The sequence below is a fragment of the Canis aureus genome, chromosome 15, assembly GCF_053574225.1.
Source record: "Canis aureus isolate CA01 chromosome 15, VMU_Caureus_v.1.0, whole genome shotgun sequence".
NCBI lineage: Eukaryota > Metazoa > Chordata > Mammalia > Carnivora > Canidae > Canis > Canis aureus.
The window spans coordinates 20,675,297-20,689,265 of NC_135625.1; the positions used below are offsets into that span (position 1 = coordinate 20,675,297).

Genomic DNA, 13,969 nt, shown 5'->3' on the forward strand with positions numbered 1-13,969 from the left:
TTTGTGCAGAATGTCAGCCCTCAGGGGTTCTTCAGGAGGAACTGCTCTGTGTGTAGGTGTATGCAGATTTAGGGAGCTCAGGGTCGTTCTACTTGTTCAGGTTAGAACTCTTACGTGTCAGCGTCTGATTAGGTGTCAACACTGTAGAACTTACTACTCAAGATACTAACCAGAGAAGATAGTTATAACCAGAGAAGATAGTTATAGCCCCTAAAGCTACTTATACCAACTTGCCACCTAATGTGGTCCCTTCAAATCAATTGACTATGAACAAAGTAATAATCAATTTTGGTGACAACCCAGCTTGAACAAGTGACAAGTTAAGCTAACTTCTCAATTTTTATTTACAAAAGTACAGTATCTGAAGGCAACAGGCAATAGCAGGGGACTAGTCTTTATACAGTCACAGCTTAGTAGTTGGGTCTCCTTTCTGGTCAAGGAGCTTCTCTAATCGATGGTTGATATTTTGCAGGTGGTTTTCAGCTCCCAAAAGGGCTCTCGCTGTCACTAACAGAGCTGGAAGGCTGGATGAATCATACTGTTGAAGGAAAATCATATTTAGATTATCAAGTTTAAAAAACTTCTATAATCTTATTTGTTACACAGCTCAGTGTTAAGTAGAGCTTTGCATTAACTTTTTTTTTTTTTTCAATTAGGATCATTAAAAAAATTGGGTTAATCCTTTTTCTTAGGGCAGAAGTAACAAGGTTATAAGGGAACTGTTCTAGAAAGTGTAGGCTGGTCTCCTCTCAGAAGACCAGTTGGTTCCAAGAACGGCGGCATCTAAACTATTTAAAACAAAATCATTCCTCATACAGATTGAGACAGAGTTTGGGCAAGTCCGCTGACCTCAAGCCTATTTTAAACCCAGAAAACTCTAAGGCAGCTGCACTTTTACTGGAAGAACTATGGGAAGGGCAACACCAGGCCACAGAAGTTCAAGAGGAAAAAAGTCGTCACCCAGAAAAACCGATGGGGAAGGTTAAAGGCAAAATTAGGATCTAACCCAACATAAAATAGAAATCAAATCGTGAGGCTGAGCTGCATGCTGTAACCATAGCTGAGGACAAGGGACTGTGCTCCCCCTGCAAGTGTGCTCACACTGAGGATAAGGGTGTAATTTCATGTTTTCAAGGTGTTTTCCTTACTATTGACAAGAGCAGCTTTCAGCAGATTCCTACCACCACATAATTGGTTCTTTCTAGACTATAACCTGTTACTACTCTGGACTCCAGTCAGAGACACTGAGAGCCTGATGCAGCCCAGCTGGCCGGGCCACTTACTCTCAGGCAGGCGACAGCAGGCGACAGGGGGGAGCACTGACACTTGGTGGAAGATCTCTGGTTTAGGAGAGACGACATGCACACAAATACCAACTGCCGGAAAGGAAGACACTACCAGAGAGCATAGAAGGCCTGCGGGCACGCAAAGAACACATTAGAGTAGTGTACCCCACAAAGTCGAATCCCGTCCAAACTCCAGCAGGGCCACGAACATCTCTAGTCCCCAACCCCAAGTAAGCTTTAGACTAGTTAGCAAACTAGTCACAGAAAGCATTCATTGAGAAGATCTAATTTCTATTTTCAGATCTAATACACAGACAAACTTAAGGCTTTTAAGCTAGTGGAAAAAACTTAAAATTGAACATAGGGAAGAATATAAATATGATAAGATACATGTATTTACATTTCATATTAAGTTATATTCGTTTTTTTTCCTATAATTTAAATTTCTATTGATCTGAGCTGGTTAGCCTAACAATAGCATCATCTGCAGCAAAAATCCAGAAGCCACAAGTTCTATTAAAATAACCCGACCTTTCCCTACTGTGTCCCTTCTGTGTGTCCCAACTTCTAAAATTACACCTACCAGGTAAAGGGGAGAATGTTTTTTTTCAGGTAAAAGAAAAGCTACCATGAGCAAGGGTGGAACAAAAGAAAAGCCGTGTGGCCTTCCAGTGATGAGTGTACGAAGCAAAGTGGTGTGAGCGCGGCATACAGAGGACACCCCTCTCTTGCCCAGTCGTTTCTCTTAACGCGCAAATATGTTCATAAAGTCAGCGTGTCCAGACCATCCTCTATTCCTCTAGCCTTAAGTAGCTTGAGCCGATGGATTCGCAGCGCTGCTGTGTGGGCAGACTGGAATCTGCACCCACATCTCTCCCCAGAGCTCCCGCGGAAGTACTCCACCGTGCAAATGCCCTGAACCTTCTCAATCACAGTGAATTTTAAAAATTGCAGTTACCGTTTCCTTTACGTGAGGTTCTTTCTCTCGAATAGCCGAATAATCTTGATGAAGCTGTTTCAGGTTAGATAAGAAGCCTGCGGCATCCCTAAGGGAAGATTTTCTCTCCGTGAGTTCATCATGCTTTATCTGGAGTTGCTTCATCTGTGGTTCTAACCTGCAACACAACAGTTTCCCCTAAATGAAGGCCTCCAGGAAAGTGTAACAGCCTTGGGGGAAGAGGCCGAGTGTGCAAGGGAAGGGGCTAGGGCTTTGAAGAGGCCTTCAGTTATGAAATTATGAATGTGTGATGGGGTCTAGATTTCAATTTAAAATATAGACAAAACTAGGGCAGCCCCGGTGGCTCAGCAGTTTAGCGCCACCTTCGGCCTGGGGTGTGATCCTGGAGACCCCGGATCGAGTTCCACGTGGCTCCCTGCATGGAACCTGCTACTCCCTCTGCCTGTGTCTCTGCCTCTCTCTGTCTCTATTAAAAAAAAAAAAAAGAAAAAAAAAAAACTAAATATAGACAAAACTCTGAAATATGATACAGAGTAATTAGAAATGAAACCCTGAGAAGAAAGATGCCTCGCACATCCTACAACCCAGTTGGCCATTTAGAGGGACTCCAGGGATCTCCAGCATCTCCTGCATGACAGCAACGTGGCCAGCTCCTCCCACCCTTGGGCGGGGACGTGGGCCCCGCAGGGTAGCAGTGGAAGCACAGCAGGGCCTGGCCTTTGCCCAGTTCCCAACATCTAGTAAAACCGGAGGAAAAACTTCCAGAGCGCCTGGGTGGAAAATGCACGGGTAAGACTACTTTCTGTCTCAGTGTCTTAAGTTTCTTACCTATAAAATAAAAAAGAATATCTTGAATTTTATGGACGGGGAAGGGTAGAGGCTGCCAATTTTTTTTTAAGATCAAAAGCAAGTATCCTGCAGTATAATTTTAGAAAAGTCCTTTAACAGTTGTGTCTGTTGAACAAACGCAGCATTGTGGAAAAGCTGATGAGGGTTGTGGTCAGGGGTGCAGATTTCGCAGCCCGTCTGCAGACACGAGATCCTGACTCCCTGCTTCCTAGGGGCGGGACTGGGGGTGAGTTCCCTCCCCCAGGCCTGAGGTTTCCCACGTGAAAGTTAAAATCCCAATGCCCCACATGTTTTTTCTAGGCCTTTTCAAGATATACTTTTCAACTTTGAGAATTTTATCTAGAAAAGGAACGGAGAGGCTGGTCTTTAAAAAGGTCTGGTTCTTATCATACAGACATCGTAACCCACAGACTGGACTGGAAGCCCACGGGCTGGACCCCCCACCTCACCCCGTCCTACCCTCCTCTGCCCTCTCTCCTTTAAAACTCGGCCCTGTAACTGCAGGCTGTCTTCTCTGACGAGACCACTTTCTTGCCCCGTTTTTTTGCAGCTCCTGGAAGCAGACGGCCGAGCCTTATTTCTCCACTGCGTTCCCGCAGCCCTCAGCTCACACGGCAGGTGCCGGCCTCGGGAGGTGACCACGGGGACAGCCCGGGGGGACACCCCGGCCGCTCTCCAAGCCCCGCATGTGGCGAGGGCCTGCGCCAGCACCACACTGACAGCAACAACCCTGTGAGCGCTACAGGGCGCTCGCCGAACTTGGCGTGTTTACGCACTTGGTTCTCCAGCACCCGGCCGGTACGTGAGGCTCCCTGTTGGCAGGCGTGCTGGAGGCTGCTCCGCCGCTAGCACGGCCCCAAGGCGGCCTGGCCCAGAGCCTCTGCACGTGGCCACCAGCAGGTGACGGGAGGTCAGCGCTCAGGGCTCCTCGGCCGACAGCTCCGGCTCGCAGCGCGCCTTCCCCGGCTGCCAGGCTCAGGGACGCCGGGATGCAGGCCCATGACAGACCCCAGGGGCCAGTGGCCGGGCCGTGGCTAAATCCTTCCCAGCAAGTTCTGGGCGGTTCTGGCGTCACCTTACCGAAGCAGTTCATTCTGGAGTTCAAGCAGATGCTGCCTCTTCTTCTCAATATCGGAAATAACCTAAAGTGACACGAGGATTTGTTAAAATCTCTCCTTAAATCTGTGCGCGATGCTTGCTCCCCGGAACCAGGTGTTAGAGATGCGGTGGGAGACAGACTCCCCGCAGCCCCCAGAACTGGGCTCGGAGGGGCAGAGACCCGGCATCACAGCGCACGGGGCTGGGGGGCGATGGGTGCTGCTGGGGGGAGCCGGGGACGGGACCGGTGGGAACGCAGGCAGCGGGGCCAGGGCTTCACCCCCCGTGAGCTGCCCAGGACGGCCTTGGCCGCTTCTGTAGGTGTGCCGGGAAAACACGAGGAGGACAGTGCCCTGAGCCAGCCCGTATTTATCATCTTTTAGGGACGACCAGACATCCCACGGCTGGACATTCAGACTGTTCCCACTTGCTGGTAAGTAACGCAGAGGTGACCAGTAAGGAATAAAACTGAAGGAAAAAGCCTGTAATCACTGAAACGACAATGTGTGCATCGCAAATCCACTGCTATTATAAATGTCGAGGGGGAACTGCTCCTTCACGCCTGGATTCATGCAAGTTTACAGCTCGGAGGTCACCTGGGTCGCCCATAAACTGATGGGTGTTCACTGGCTTGTTTCTCCTCACATATCCTAGGGATATGTGAAGCGTTTCCAAGAAGATGGTACAAGATCGAAGTAGCGGAACCAGGACAAGAAATGTCCTTCACCCCACCCCTAACGCCGTAGTCTTCCCATGCCGTCCCTTGACATGGGACAGTTCTTATTCTAGAAGGTTTTACTCTTTGACAGTCATAAAAGCCATAAATATATGTTACTTAACAACTATTAGTTAATACCATGGAAGTGGTTATTTGGGGCTTGACAGCCATTTTAGGCTGGGTGGGATCCCCACCCCTCAGCATGCATTCATAGTGCACAACCACAAGACCCACCAAATAAAAGCCTGACTGAAAAAAAACAACTCTTCTACAAAGCGAGGGTCCTAAAGCCCAGAGGCAGGACGTTACTTAGCTCTGCAGGTGTCAGTGTTGTATGTGACTACGCTTCTTAATCACACCAGTGATTTACCTTCATGTTATTCCTTTTCAGTGTTTTTGACATCTGGAATTCTTTAAGCTGCACAAAAGAAAAAAGCATTTTAAGTTTGGAAAATACACATGAATATTTATTTACTGACAATACATCATATTTAGTTTAAAAACAGCCTGTGAAACATGAGTACTCAGTTCTCACGAGTTCTTTACCACGTCACCAGCAAATGCAATTTTTTCAGAAATAACCCTAAGCTGTCTCAGGATTAGCAAAACAAATCTAGACCAAGAAATGTATGTCAATGGACCTACCATTTTGAGGAGTTCTTCTTTCACATCAGAATGAAACTCTTTGATGGCTTCCTTACAAGTTTTAGATTCTACATTTTGCCTGTAGCAGGGAGAAAACAAAGCTTAAAAGGTACCCTATAAAGGAGGCTGAAAAGTGTGTTTCATTTGCTTAGCACATGAGCAAGCCATGACGTGGCATGCACCATCTTGAGTGTCTAGGATGGCACGGCTAAAGATAGTTCTCGGGCTTAGGGATGCCTGGGTAGCTCAGTGGGTTAAGCGGCTGTGTTGGACTGAGGTCGTCATCCGTGGTCCTGGGGTCGAGCCCCACGTTGATCGTGGAGCCTGCTTCTCCCTCTGTCCTCCTCCCCCCGCTTGTGCACTCACTCTCGCGTGCTCTCTCAAATAAGTAAAATATTTTTAAAAAAACATTCTCAACAGAAGAGAAAGAACAGGAAACATTTTCCCCTAAACCTTCAGGTAGGTGATCAGCTTCACTTCTCGACACTGGCGACGTCCACAGGTGAAGGCAAGCGGTGTGGAAAGCGTTACAGCCGGTCCCTGTCCCCCTGTCCTGCCACCCGGTCCAGTGAGCAGCAGGCTTTGGCCTCTCCCTGCCTGCCACCAGCTGGAGGGGTAAGTGAGGAACATCTGGATTAACCAACAAGCAGGGAGAGGCCAGCTGGACCGAAGCAGCCAAAAGTCAATTCTTCAAGCCCTTCCACAGCTGACCCTAACCAACTTGTTATCAGGAAAAGGGAGCCCAGGTCTCCCCGTGTGGCTCTCACGGCCACATGCAGACCCACAGTGTGCAGCAACGGCGCCACCTCCTGCGACAGCAGCTAACCCCCTACTCTGCCTCGGCGCCACAGGATACTAGAAAGGGCCCTTTTAGTTGAAAGTAATAAACATTTTGTATAAGCGACGGGTAATTAGAAAATGGTTTCTTTCTTGGGGGAACTCCACATGCAGGAACAAGTCCCTCGGCAGAAGGGGACCGAGCTCAGCAGAACACTGAGAAGAGGCGGCCTGTACTTTCTAATACAGATGTCTAAGTTCTCATCAAAAAAAGAGTATTAAAAGGTATTTCTAGTGACACCAGCAGGACAGCAGAATAGGCAGCCCCAGACCAGATTCCCTCCACAGAGAAACCAACTTAACTATATACAGCCCACAGAGCCTTATGAGAATTCCAAAAACCAATTAAGAAGTTGCAGGCAAGTTCGAGGTGAAGAACTGTCCTACTGAAACAGGGAAGAAAAGCAGTTTCACAGCAACTTCAACAGCCCATCTCCCACGCCAGCTTGGTTCTTTCGAGAAACTCAGGGCATGGTTTCTCCCTTGGGAAAGACAACAGAACGTGTCTTCAACATTCTGGCTTTTAAGGGGGCTGCCTGAGGGAGTCCTTTCCATCTTGCCTGATCTGGAATGCTAACAGAACCAGCACACTCGGGGCAGCCCGGGTGGCTCAGCGGTTTAGCGCTGCCTTCAGCCCAGGGCATGATCCTGGAGACCAGGGATTGAGTCCCACGTCGGGCTCCTGCATGGAGCCTGCTTCTCCCTCTGCCTGTGTCTCTGCCTCTCTCTTTCTCTCTCTCTCTCTCTCGAATAAATAAATAAAACCTTAAAAAAAAAAAAAAAAAAAAACAGACTTTGGATGCCTGGCTGCCACGGAGAAGAGAGTTCAGTGGTTTGCTCTAACAACAGAGAACCGGAAACGCTACACACAGGAGCTCAGGACAAATGGCCCAGGTCATGCCTTCTCCCCTGGGAGGGAAAGAGAAAAGGAGAATGTTATCCAAAGTTTGGAATGGTTTCTCTGTCACTCGAAGTAGAGGAATGGTGGGAACTGAAATAGCCTGGATGCCTCTGATGACAGAGATCAAAAATGAGCTGAGCAGCTTGTTGCCGCACCGGAGCTTACAGTGCCGCAGAGAGACACCAGAGGGAGCTCTAGTCTCGAGAGATTATAAATCCCAACAAAAGAAAGCCCAAACCTCCCTAGTTGGGCAACCACATGCACAAGCCCAGAGAACAGACATCCTCAGAAAAGGATTAAAGGACCATCCAGACTGGCAAAGGAGATGGCTGCTTTTAAACTGTACAAAACACAGCAAAAAATAAGGCACTAGAAGAAACAAGAAAACATAACCCAGTCAAGAGGGAAATAAACCCCCAGAAACAGGGATCCCTGGGTGGCGCAGCGGTTTGGCGCCTGCCTTTGGCCCGGGGCGCGATCCTGGAGACCGAGGATCAAATCCCACGTCAGGCTCCCTGCATGGAGCCTGCTTCTCCCTCTACCTGTGTCTCTGCCTCTCTGTCTCTCTCTGTGTGACTATCATGAATAAATAAATAAAATCTTTAAAAAAAAAAAAAAAAGTTTAAACCCCCAGAAACAGGTCCTAAATAAAGAAATGGAGGCCTATGAATTTGCTAACAACTCAAAAATCATCTTAACTTCAAAATTCAAAGGCAAAACCAGAATCTTGAAAATAGCAAGAGAAAAGTTGTCACGTACAAGGGAACTCCCATAACATGGTCAGTGCATTTCTCAGCAGAGACATTACAGGACAGGAGGGTGGAAGGACATACACAAAGCACTGAAAGACACAAGCGCCAACCAAGAACACTGTACTTGGCAGACTTATCCTTCAAAAACTGAGAAATATGGGCAGCCCTGGTGGTGCAGCAGTCTAGCGCTGCCTGCAGCCCAGGGTGTGATCCTGGAGACCCGGGGTAGAGTCCCACGTCAGGCAGGGAGGCTCCCTGCGTGGTGCCTGCTTCTCCCTCTGCCTGGGTCTCTGCCGTTCTCTGTGGGTCTCTCATGAATAAATAAAATCTTAAAAAAAAAAAAAAAAAACCTGAGAAATACTTTCCCAGATAAACAAAGGCTGGGTTCATCATCACTAGACCTGCTTACAAGAATTACTAAAGGGAGTCCTTCATGTTGAAACAAAAGGACAACACAAAGGCATATGAAATTATAAAGGTCTCTGGTAAAGGGAAATACATAGATGATCACTATGCTAAGAGGCAAGATATTGCCATTTCACTAAAATCTCAGAAATCTCTAAGTCTTTTCTTCCTTTTGAAGAGATTTATGAATGGGAAAAGGATAACACAGTGGAGACCGTCTTGGGTAGGTGAAAGACCTGTGCCAATTTTAACAGCAAATTGATTTTGGAACATGCAGTACCAGAAAAAAAAAAGGGGGGGGGGGACACTGTACAGAAGAATAAAATAGACAATTGCCACAAAGATAATAAGTTAGTATGACAGGCTGGCTTCTTTCCCCAAGATCAACTCCAGAAGAACCAAAGAGGGAAATCTGCCCCCACCCCCTGTGGGGAAAGCTGTGAAAATTCCCAAGGTGAGAGAAAGACGTATTTAAAATGGGTGAACTGGTGAGAGGGGAGGTGGCTGTGGCCCAGGACAGGAAGGACAGGAAAGGAGATGTCAAGGTTGGCCTCTGCTGCTTCCCCAGCATGCTCCTCACAAGCTGTGCCTCCCTAACAGCTGCAGCCAATCAGACCTCTGTCCCTGTGTCTTTAAGAGTAAAACCTGGGCTGTGTTTGTGGGGCCTGGAGACAAAGTGGAGACTGCCTTGGTCTCCTCCTCCTTCCCTGCTAAACCCTCAGGGCTGGAGAATGATAATCTAGGAGTGCAGCAGCTCTGAATGCTACTTATCGCTGGAGGACAAAGGTTAAATCCTGACCTGACAGGTTACTTTGCAGGATAAGTGACTGAGGCTTCCTACCCTAGGCCTTATCCACCCTCATTACTGGCACTTCTGGGAATGAACAGGAATCAAGGTTTGGGTCTTCCCTCATACCCACTGTCTGTCTGACCAAGCAGCTGACAGACCCAGGGGTAAATAAGCTCATAGGCTGGAGTAACAACACACTGGAGGAATACAACTGCATCAAAAACTGTTAGATCAGAAATTCTAAGAGAAGCAGGTATTTCATAATAGATGAACCAGTATTTTGAAATTAGCCTAATAAATATTCTGAAGAGGACAGTAGTAACATAAAACAAAAGACATAAAAGAGAACCAAATAGAAACGTTAGAGAAAAAGTTATATGGCTACATACTGAACTCTACAGTAGATGGGATAAATGACATAATGGAGATAGCAGAGAAATAAATTAGCAAACTTCTAGTTTCTAGACTGAGGACGTATAGAAAAAACAGAAAACATGGATATAATATTAGCAAGAACAAACATTTTTTTAACTTTGGAATTAAAAAAGAACCACCTTAGACTGGAAAGGTCAGACCCAATACAGTGAAACCAAAGCATATCACAGACAAAATATTCTAAAAGCTTAGAAAGAGCAGATCACATGTAAACAAGACTTCAAAAGACACCAAATTTTCCAAGTCAACACTAGATGCAAAAGGCAAAGGAATAGTGACTCAGAAGTATTTAAGGAAGTTATTTAGAACCTAGAATACTATATCCAGCTAAAATGTCATTCAAATTCAGTGTCATGACCATAATAATCCAAAGGATTTAGAATTTTACAGCATAAAGACCTGCACTCAAAAGAGTTGGAATGAAGCACTTAGATAAGAGATACTACCAGAGGCTGGTGTAAGAAATATGTGAAATAAAGGTGATCAGATAAATACCTTAATAAGGGTTGTTGCTATCTTAAGAGAGAAGAGAAAAAATACTATCTTACCCCAGAAGTAAAAATCTCTAGGGTAGGGGAAAGGGAGAGGTGACCAAGAATTAAGGGAGCGTGCCAAAGTTCTAATCTTATTAGTGGAGAGTTACAAATTCTATTTTTTAAAAAAGTTCTAATTAAAAACATCAAAGTAGAACAACAAAAAAAATCTAAAGTAGTAAAAATATATCAACACATTCTTCCACATATATTAATAATTATAATAAATGTAAATGGACTAAGTCAACAAAGATGGACACATTGGATTTAAACTTTATTCTTTCTTTTTTTTAATATTCTATTTATTTATTTGGGGAGAGAGCATGCATGCATGCACAATCAGGGGGAGGGGCAAAGGCAGTGGGAGAAGCAACTTCTCACTGAGCAGGACCCTGTAATCATGACCTGAGTCAAGGGCAGATGCTTAACCAAGTGAGCCACCCCGGTGCCCCTAACCTTTACTATTTCTTATAAAAAAATTTTTAAGGTTAGACAAAGGCTGGAAATAAAAGGAAGGAAAAAGATATAAATTCTAGCAAATGCTAGCAAAAGAAATCTAGTGGCATAAAACTAGAATCAGATCAAATAGATTTTAAGACAAAAAAAGCATTTTTAGGAATGGATAGGGTACCACAGGATAAAATGTTCATTCTACAAGACAGAGCAATTTTAAACATGATGTCCTAATAGAATAGTTTCTAAATATATATAGCATTAATTGGTAAAAAGAATCAGGAAAAATAATACTGATTCCACATAGATCCAATAGTTAGGTTCTCCATAGATTACGTGCTAGGCCATAAAGAAAGCCCCAAAATTACAAAAAATACCACTAGTCCATCAAATTTGATCATGACATATTTAAGATATAAGCTTATTACAAAAAAATAAATTAAAAAGTCACATATTTGGACATTCCAAAACATACTATTATATAATTCACAGGATTAAAGAAAACAATTATAATAGAAATATAAAAATATGTAACTAGATGATGAAAATACATCAAAAGCCTTGGGATGAGCAAAAGTGGTGCTTCAAGGAAAATTCATTGGGTGCATATATCACATCAAGAGACTTACTCATACTCTAGGATGGTTTTCTCAAATGCAGACAAAACAACATCTAATTCTGTGATGTCACTGGCTTTCTTTCCTTTCAGACACCAAATATGTACACAGTCGGAAATATCTAGAATATTAAAATAAGTCAATTTAATATACTGATTATATCTGGGCTCTAGACCCAGGGTTCTGAAAGTCGACAACAACAACCGTCCCACCAGATTGCCAAAAATACCTACGGTTGAAGAGGTACACGGGAGGGGACAGGACTCACTTCTCCCCATGCCAATGCAGTCTCACAAATCCCCGTCTATACTGTCACTAACTGCTGCCTCCTCGGTTCTCCCATTTCTACTGCAAGAGCCTGAAGTGCTGCTGACTCAGAACTACCCACCGCACCTTTACTTAACAGTCTGCTGCTACCCAACACTACTGGTAACAGAGCTCCTTGTTAATTGTATTTTCTTTATTTTAATCTATGTAGTAGGCCACTTCTAGAACACAAAGATCCCTCAGTGTGCTGATTCAGCCTCAGTAATGTGGATGAAACATGAAACATGCAATAAGACGGGGTTGTAGGATACTTAATGATATGGATATGATCCCACTTTGGATGAGAAGTTTCGGTAAAAGGATTGAAGGGTATATACCAAAAAGCAGGGTGGCTCTTTTTGGGTGACAGGACTGTAGGTGATTTTATCTTCCTTTCTACACTTTCCAAATTTTCTAAACATATAGGACTTATCTTTTAAAAGAAATGAAGCAAAGAGAGAAAATGGTTCATTTTCCTCCCATTTTTCAATAAGCTTTTATTTGTATCAATAAAAATGCAGAACAATGTGGGTGAATCTCAAAAAAGTTATGCCGAATGGGAAAAAAAAAAAAAAAAAACAACCTTTATACGAAAGGGTACAAACTGTGGTGTATGAAAAGTATACTGTGTAATTAAAAATTGAGGTGATAAAATCTAGGAGCATAAATATATATTGTAAGAATCTTTCACCTTTGTTGCAGGTTGAAAATTTTCACGACAGATGTTGGAAAAAATCAGTTACTACGAAGTCACATTTTTTTTAGCTTTTTAAAATACCACTTTTATATACTTACCATTTACTACTTTAACAACAACAAAACGTTTTTAAAATGAAATCCTTGAGTGCTCAGCAAAGTATAAAACATTATTCTGTACCTGAGTCTACGGCTTTACTTCTTGATTTCTTCCTTTTGCCACAAAATATCTCCTTTTTCTGAGTTTTCTACAAAAAAAAAAAAAAAAAAAAAGAAAAAAGGCAGCAAAGATGTTTAAGTCTTCCTTCTCTTAAAACAAGTATTTGACAACAGTATTATCAAACACTCTCAATTCTAGCTATTACTTTCATTTAGTTCTAAAAGTTATTATGTATACCACTTAAAGTAATATAAAGAGACATTGAAAAAACTAAGCTGCCCCAAAATAAAAAAGTAAATGAACTTATAGTTGGCTTTTAATAATGATTGCCTTGGAGGAAGTTGAATCCTAATTAGTTAAGGTAATAATGTGTGGAATCAGTTTAATCTCTGCTCCAGGCTATGAAGAAGGAACAGCTTCTGAACAAGCTCCCCTGCCACAACCAACCACCAAAATGGGGTGGGGAGACACCCTTATTTAGGTCTAAGACACCAGGCATGCAGGGGAACCGAGAAGGGGAACCCCTAGGAACGCCTGATCCCCTGCCGCCCCCACGCCGGGGGACGCCTTTGCCAGAAGCATGGCCAGCTAAGTCCCAGCACAGCCGGGTACTCCTACTCCTGCTAGGGCAGTGGAAACCAGATGACAGCAACAGAAGCACTTGGAACAGGACTGCTTAGAAAAGAGCATCAGGGGCGCCTGGGTGGCTCAGTCAGTGAAGCATCTGCCTTTGACTCTGGTCATGATCGCAGGGTCCTGGGTCCAAGCCCAGCTTGAGGCTCTGCGCTCAGTGGGGAGCCTGCCCTCTCCCCATCCCCCTTGCCCCAGTTCATGCTCTCCTCCCACCCCTCTAATAAATAAATAAAATCTTAAAAAAAAGAGCATTAGGAGTGTAGGAAGTTCCTGGATCCTGCATTCATGCAGAATGAGCCTACATCAACTTCCTAGAAAGTGGCTAGTAGCATGAGATTAAGAATGTAAAGGGTAGGGGATCCCTGGGTGGCTCGGCAGTTTAGCGTTTGCCTTCGGCCCGGGGCGTGGTCCTGGAGTCCCGGGATGGATTCCCGCATCGGGCTCCCTGCATGGAGCCTGCTTCTCCCTCTGCCTTTCTCTCTCTCTCTCTCTCTGTGTGTCTCTCATGAATAAATAAATACAATCTTTAAAAAAAAGAATGTAAAGGGTAGGGGCACCTGGGTGGCTCAGCAGTTGAGCGTCTGCCTTCGGCTCAGGTCGTAATCCCAGGGTCCTGGGATCGAGTCCCACATCGGGCTCCTGCAGGGAGCCTGCTTCTCCCTCTGCCTATGTCTCTGCCTCTCTCTCTGGGCCTCTCATGAATAAATAAATAAAATCTTAAAAAAAAAAAAAAAAAAAAAGAATGTGAAGGGTACTAGAAACAGAGAACACAATTGGAGGGGGTGGGGGGGGCAGAGGACCTCAAGCAGACTCTACCCAGCAAAGAGCCCAAAAGGGTCTTGATCTCACTATCACTACCCTGAGATCATAGCCTAAGCTGAAATTAAGAGTCAGACA

The 13,969-nt window shown here is 44.7% G+C and overlaps 1 protein-coding gene and 1 long non-coding RNA gene across 2 annotated transcripts in view; one reads left to right on the top strand and one right to left on the bottom strand.

The window, feature by feature from the left end:
- LOC144284321 (uncharacterized) lies at positions 1 to 5,033 on the top strand. Its single transcript, XR_013352669.1, has 2 exons — positions 1 to 3,033; positions 3,644 to 5,033. It is a non-coding gene; the product is annotated as an uncharacterized LOC144284321 (long non-coding RNA).
- Positions 321 to 13,969, bottom strand: part of CENPU (centromere protein U) — a 36,977-nt gene continuing 23,328 nt past the window's right edge. Inside the window, exons 7-13 of the mRNA XM_077848703.1 lie at positions 12,461 to 12,527; positions 11,290 to 11,398; positions 5,555 to 5,633; positions 5,280 to 5,327; positions 4,174 to 4,235; positions 2,245 to 2,401; positions 321 to 538 (exon numbers count right to left, since the gene is read on the bottom strand). Of these exons, the coding sequence (XP_077704829.1) occupies positions 404 to 538; positions 2,245 to 2,401; positions 4,174 to 4,235; positions 5,280 to 5,327; positions 5,555 to 5,633; positions 11,290 to 11,398; positions 12,461 to 12,527 (657 nt within the window). The 3' untranslated portion in view covers positions 321 to 403. The remainder of the gene's footprint in view (positions 539 to 2,244; positions 2,402 to 4,173; positions 4,236 to 5,279; positions 5,328 to 5,554; positions 5,634 to 11,289; positions 11,399 to 12,460; positions 12,528 to 13,969) is intronic.